This window comes from Daktulosphaira vitifoliae, unplaced genomic scaffold, assembly GCF_025091365.1.
Source record: "Daktulosphaira vitifoliae isolate Bord-2020 unplaced genomic scaffold, ASM2509136v1 Scaffold_206, whole genome shotgun sequence".
Classification (NCBI taxonomy): domain Eukaryota; kingdom Metazoa; phylum Arthropoda; class Insecta; order Hemiptera; family Phylloxeridae; genus Daktulosphaira; species Daktulosphaira vitifoliae.
In genome coordinates this window covers 13369-20196 of record NW_026099774.1, presented here as the reverse complement: position 1 = coordinate 20196, position 6828 = coordinate 13369, and the positions used below count along the sequence as shown (strand labels likewise).

General features: G+C 30.1%; 1 protein-coding gene across 1 annotated transcript; it reads right to left on the bottom strand.

Moving 5' to 3' along the window:
• Positions 1 to 2234: 2234 nt before the first annotated feature.
• On the bottom strand, positions 2235 to 6199 carry LOC126909244 (uncharacterized). Its single transcript, XM_050691660.1, has 5 exons — positions 6071 to 6199; positions 5870 to 6008; positions 4498 to 4571; positions 4194 to 4424; positions 2235 to 2264 (listed from the first exon to the last, which is right to left on the bottom strand). Exons 1-5 carry the CDS (start codon positions 6125 to 6127, stop codon positions 2235 to 2237), a joined length of 531 nt encoding a protein of 176 aa, XP_050547617.1. The 5' UTR covers positions 6128 to 6199.
• Between the last annotated feature and the right edge of the window lie 629 nt (positions 6200 to 6828).

Below are 6828 nucleotides of genomic sequence, written 5' to 3'. Positions count from 1 at the left end.
TTTAGACCTTCGATTTTGTCAGCTACTGCTCCCAGTTGATCTTGCGATTCCTGGTCTACATTTTCTGACGTTGCTGTCTCTTTGCTAGTAGACGGTTCACCAAGTGTCCCGTTGTTGGCATTGAGACCTTCAAGTTCGGCGATTCTTCTGCGAAGAGTCGCCAGTTCACGATCTTGTTCCGACAGGTTGTCCGTAGGATCCCTGATCGTCACAAGTTCGTTGTTTTGTGGTTTTTCTATGTTTTTGTCCATATAGTTCCCACGAGAAGTCGAGAAATAAAGGTCCGTCACAGCAGAGCTCGATACTGTGATAAGGCTGTATACTCTATGGTGCGCCAGGTGCCATAGAGGATCCCAATGGTCACTTTACCTTTCGGCTAACTACCCTGTGACAAGTTAGCAACCCTTTCACTTGGTATGGCTGGGTTAGGGGGGCCTATTCGCTGTTAGCAAGCAGGTATGCCCAGGCCTACCGGTCCCAACTAACCAAAGTCATGACCGGCTAAGAGCAGTGGTACGTGTTGCCAACCCCACTGAAATAACTAGGGTCCGCGGGGTTGTTAGGCCCGTAATCCTTGCGGATTCCCCTGCGGGATTCATTTAACTTAACCGTCATTTTATTTTTTTGCGTGTTCCATCTTCAATGGATTCGTATATTTTTTCCTTTCAAAAATCAACTCCCCCTAGTTTATAAGGTACGGGTAACGGCCTTGTATAAGGTTATCCCTGATCATCATGGTTATGTCACGAGGTTTTGGTGTACATCAACTATCAACGACTCAACAAACATCAAATACAACTTTAGTTCATTTTAAGTCTATAATTATTTCAGTATTTAGTATTGTGATGGTGTCACGTTACCATTATTGTGAGAATTATTTTAATAAAATACAGACAGCACATCCGCTTCTAGAGACTGATGAATTAACAAATAATATTTATTGCTAAATTGGCAATAGTTCAAATTATTATAAAAACCCAAAAGACCTGACCAAGAGGGTCAGTCAACTCCAGTGCCTTGTGTTATTCATCAGTCTCGGTACTCGGTTGTTGCTGTCCGGCTTACTGTTTAAAGTAAAGTCTTTGTTTTTCCTTTTTAACCTACGTACTCTCTTCCTCGATATTTCAGAGTACTTGTGTCTTTCACTTCGTCTGCACCTCATACCTAGGTGTTACTCTTATTCCCTTCCTATAACATCGACCTTTCGACACCCACAGCTAACCCGGAATGTCAGCCGAGCTTGGTAACTGCTGTATGATTACACGCACGTAAATACCCAGTCAGCTGTAGTATCATATTTTAATACATGTAATAATTAATACTTATATTTAATAAAATATATCACCAAATCAGTGTTTCCCCGTGGATAAGATGAGTAATAAAATAATACCCTTACACAAGATTTAACCTCCCTCTTACGCATTCCATAAAATGCCCACGTAAAAGATTCTATCACATTAACCAATCAAATACAGCAAAAAATATTTCAAGAATCTCACCAGAGATCGCTAAACCAGTTTTGCGGGCTATAAAAAGGCCATTTTCCCCCAAATTCGGGTGGTTCCTCTGCGGCTTCGCTTCCCTTAGTGTGGTTCTCTTGCGGTGGTTATGTATGATTTATGAACATCCCTCTAGCGGATACTGGAACGCCTTGCCATTCTATCTATACATCTCTACGGCTCTCTGGAATACTCAACCAAGATACAAAAAGTGAATGTGCGTGAGTTTATGTTTCATTCTTAGTTACAATTCTATATGAAATCTACATCATTTTTACCCTCTTTCGTAATTACTGAAAATATTATACATCTTATTTTCGGTCGAATACTTTTGGTGATATAAATATTCTAATACATATAAAATATTGGTGTTTATTTATTTCTTTTTATTTACATTTATATTCATATATATATAAGCATATTCTAAGGTAATTAATTTGATTGAATTGTATTTATTACTTATTGAAGGGCCACAACCTGGCTGGACAGGGTAATAGTACAATAATATCATAATTAGGATTTTAGTTAACCATAAGATTTCTTCATAGTGTCTCTCCACTTATCGACTAGCTAGTCTGATCTCTGCCACAGTGCGGGCAATCGGAGTGTAGGACACTAACATAACTTATCGTGCATAAATCTATAGTACAGTCGCATCTAACCTAGGTCGTCCTACGGGTGATTCAAAAGAAGTAGGCCACATATCATAAGGTTCTTTGCATAAAGACAAAGATATTATTTGAGATCTCGCGTTGGTATATCCAGCTACGAAATACAAATAAATCAGAGTCGAAATATTATACTAAAAACTAATATTTTACTAATATATATTTATAACTAACATTATACAAAACAACTAAAAGTGTCTCTCCACTTATCGACCAGCTAGTCTGATCTCAGCCACAGTGCGGGCAATCGGAGTGTAGGACACTAGTATAATCTATTGTGCAAAGAACTGAAATTGAGCTCGCATCTACCCTAGATCACTCTTTGGACGACTGAAAAGACGTAGGCCACTTGGAAATAGTTTGTTGCACAGGACAGTTATGTTGCTTAGAAGTTATTTATTTGCTTTATAAATTATTAAATAATAAATATATTAAGGTAAAACACCATATACAAGGTTAAGAACTATACTACATAAATATACAAAAGGTTTTTACAAAAAGACAGAGTTATAATAAACTTAGACTTCACCTTGGGTAGATTTAATATAGAATTGTACTAGAAAAGTAGTTACACGCGAATTAATAATAATATAAACCGTATAAATATAATTGCGTACATTAATGCGTATTCATCTCAAGAGAATATCTGCCTTATCAGGATAGTCAGAGGTAAGTGAAACATTTGTTTATATAATAAGTCTATAATAGATCCTTTACTGAAGAATTTTTTAGTAATAAACAATTAGAATAGGATAGGTCATTGAGAATAAACTAAAATTTTTTTATAAAAAAACACGATACTTGTGACTCGCCGGAAATTAGTGTACGCGTTTCTGTGCAGGAGCTAGGTAGTGACCCTTCTTTGTAATTCCATCTTATTCATACATTAGACGTCTTTACACAAGCATACATACCCCGAGATCCCTTTCTATTTCATTTTATTGTAGTCACTGCCGGGTATCTATAGCCACTTTTACTTTCCATTGGTGCCCATCTTTTTTTACACTACGCCCGCTACGATTATTATTTCCTTATTGGCCACCTGTGTTACATTTCTTTACATTTCTTCCTTTTCACACCCCGAACCCCAAACACATTTAACAACATTCCTTTGCTACCAACACTATACCTTTTTACTTCATTTTGTTTATTACCACCTACCCCCGATCTATCTTTTTGTTTATTACACAGCAGACTTAACATCTGCGTCGTATACGCTCTCATTACTTTTATTTGTGTTAAAACAGTATTATTATGTTCTGTTCAACTATGTAAAAACCTTTTTCTTTTATTTCTTATTATTAGTAATCATTTAATTTGATAATGACTATAAAATTGAACAACCTTTATTTCTTTTCTATTTTTTTTTTTATAGTGAATTGTCTTCTATGTACAATATAATTTTTTTTTTTAATCCTACTGTGGTTCGACAGTACATTACTCGCCCAGTGAGTTGGTGACCCTCATTTTGTATTTTTCAGTACGATAAAAAAAATTACAAATTTTTACCGTTGTAGCCAATTTTTTATGATATTTGTAATCTTTCAATTATTAAAATAGTATCACTTTTATCGATCTATATATAGAACTTCAATTTTGTCGTTATAAATAAGTGTTTATCATTAAAATAAATATATATTTCTTTAGTTATATTAGTTTTTGAGTTCTTAGTACTTTATATTAGTTTCTTGGCGTAAATAATAATGAATAGTTTTAAAGAAATTTATAATTACGATTTCTGTACTAGAATCACAGTAGCCAATAGAATCAAACAATGTAATACATTTAGCATAAGATAGCACAGCGCATTTCAATTTTTAAATCACGATCATACATCTTGTAATGCAAATAAGCGAAAATCAACTAACATTAGTAGAAAAAATTTATAATTACGTTTTCAGTATTAGTAAAACAGCCAATAGAGATTGATTCTATTGATTCATCCTTAATACCTTTTAAGGGTGTCAATAATATTTAACTAGCTTATAAATCTTAAAACTTGTAATAAGAATTTTTTCAAAATCACTATAGGCTCTACTATTTTTGAGTAGAGAGAAAAAATTGCTGGGCAACTCGTGTAACTCGTACGTAAATAATTATAAATATTTATAATTACGTTTCCAGTAGAAGAACAGTAGCCAATAGAATCAATCAATGTAATTAATTTTTCATTATTTATCAAGCCATCGTTGTCTGTGTCAAGATTACTGAATATATTTGAGATTATTTCAACATCATTTTCATTAAGTTTTTCTATCTAAAGAATTAAAAATAATTTAATAAATGAGTCAGATATAATGACTAATAAATTAATTATTTTGTGATTTTACTGTTTTTTCATCGCCTGTCTTTTTAACATGAACCAAAAAATTGAAAATCTTGAAAATTCTTACACTTTTTTTATCTATAAAATATGAATATCTCAAAACATAATGAAAATATAAAAATGTTTTTCAAATAAAAAGTTTTTTTCATATCTTATTACATTTGTTAATACGAAATGTTAAAAATCATTTATGGGATGTTTTAAGAGATTAGGTTTGAAAAATTTAATGGAAATACGTGACTTAATACATACAATGTTTTTGATTCTAGCCTATTTAAGACACTATTTCAGTTATGCAGCACTTATTACAACGTTATACAAAATGTAAATACATCATTTATAATTTAAAACTATTTAATCTAAATTATTGCTACGTTAGATCGCCATGCAATATCCGTATGTATAGTACATGTAAAATTTTAACGCAATGATAATAGCAAAACGATATCTAAAATAAAAAGGCGATTACTTTTTAAATTTACAATATAAAATTAAAAAATATATTTTTATTATGAACTTGCATATTACATCATTATCTATTATTATCCATATCCCTTGATTTAAAAAAAAAGTAAACTATGTTGTGACACCCTCCTTATAAGAAGGAGAACACCACTGTGTTTCAATTACATTTGACGACATAAAATATCAACTCAAGTATCTCTTTTAGTTGAGCTTTTACTAACTATTTACAAATGTAGTTAATTTCAATTTTAATCATAAAATTATACATTAATACATCATTGCCATTGCTTATGACTTAAGTAAAAATTCTATACAGATTTTAAACATAAAACTAAACTTGCTCTTTCGCATATTCACCGTAACATTTTAAGAACACATTAGCCATCATTATTTTTATCTCTCTTAAAACATTACTTTATAGGCGATATCGAGTTTAAATAAACGATCTTATTCCGATCGGGTTTTTGAATTCGAACTGCGATCTTTTTCTTTGCAAACCATCACAACTTTGGTCACCGTCACGTTATATCTTATATCTATTTGGTGTGTCGTTTGTAAAAGCTTGGTCAAAAATACCGCATTCGCCTAATCTCCTAGTTTTTTTTTAACCGAACGCTTACACGGAAATTAATAAGTTTGAAGTATATAATAATACAATTTTTTTTTTTTTGCTGAAAAATTGAGTAGTCTGGTCTGATTGGATTGGGTTAAAAAGTAATAAAAAAATTAGTTTAAGGTAAGAAATATGAAAAACACTCAACTATAAAAAGTATATTTTTATGGTATTTAAAATTGAGAATTTTTATATTTTAAATACATTTTAAAGTAAACAAAGTATGATAATTGATATATACATAAAAAAAATTGTGTCAGTAAAACTAAAGCTAAAAATTATAGTAATTATAAATTACCTTCAAGGTTATAATTATTGAAAGTTAATCTGATTTCATGACATAATAATGCTTGATTAATTTTAGTAATATTTTCACCATATTTACTCATTATCAAAGTTTCAAAGAAATCTATGTGAAATATATTAAGTCCCTCGCTCTTTAAATATAAATTTATCATATTTTATAAATTAATAAATAAATAATTGAAAAAATACTTACCATTGTGTCCTTAAAAAAACTAAATGAACAAAAGATTAATATAGTTTTTAAATGCATTACAATGATTCTTTTACTTATGAAAATAACAATTAAAAATAATAATTATTCAAATGTTTGAATTCTAGCTGTATATTTTATATATAATGTTTTACAATTTATACTGAAATAGTGCAAATATTAATTATTTAAACTAAAATAATGTTTTTTGTTAAAAAAAAATTATATTTTAATGTATTGACATTATTACATTTAGACTTCAAAACAATTTTTTTTTGACGTCACTAAGTGTTTAAATTTACTATTCAAAGTGTAAAACTTCATTAAAAAACATTAAATTCTATATGATTACAGATTAAAATTTTTACTTTTTCTTGACGAATTAACGATTAGCTATAGCTATGTTTCTTTTTTTAACTTTTTCTTTCTCAAACAATTCAGACTAAAGGAAATCTTTTTGGTTATCTAAGCTCTTTAGGAAAAAATTAAGATAAGAGAAAAATTTTAACCTATATCTTTTAGATTATTGGTCAGTGGTAAAATCTCGTATTTAGAAATTAGCTAATATTGACACAATAAAAAGAATAGTACAAATGGTATTTGGACTCATTGATATTGTTTAAAAATATATATATCTTTTCATTTTTTAATATAATAAAATTAATAATTGATACGATCACATTTGCATGTGCCCATATCTCTGTCTCCCATAACATCATTGTACCGTTTAATAGACATATATATATATATATATATATATA

What these genes read in the sequence shown, in the direction of transcription:
- LOC126909244 (XM_050691660.1), bottom strand. Translation starts at nt 6,127, where the DNA reads ATGCATTTAAAAACTATATTAATCTTTTGTTCATTTAGTTTTTTTAAG. An exon ending in GTTTTTTTAAGGACACAATG is followed by an intron (nt 6,009 to 6,070) that starts GTAAGTATTTTT and finishes TTATATTTAAAG; the next exon opens with AGCGAGGGACTTAATATATT. An exon ending in AGACAGGCGATGAAAAAACA is followed by an intron (nt 4,425 to 4,497) that starts GTAAAATCACAA and finishes TTAATTCTTTAG; the next exon opens with ATAGAAAAACTTAATGAAAA.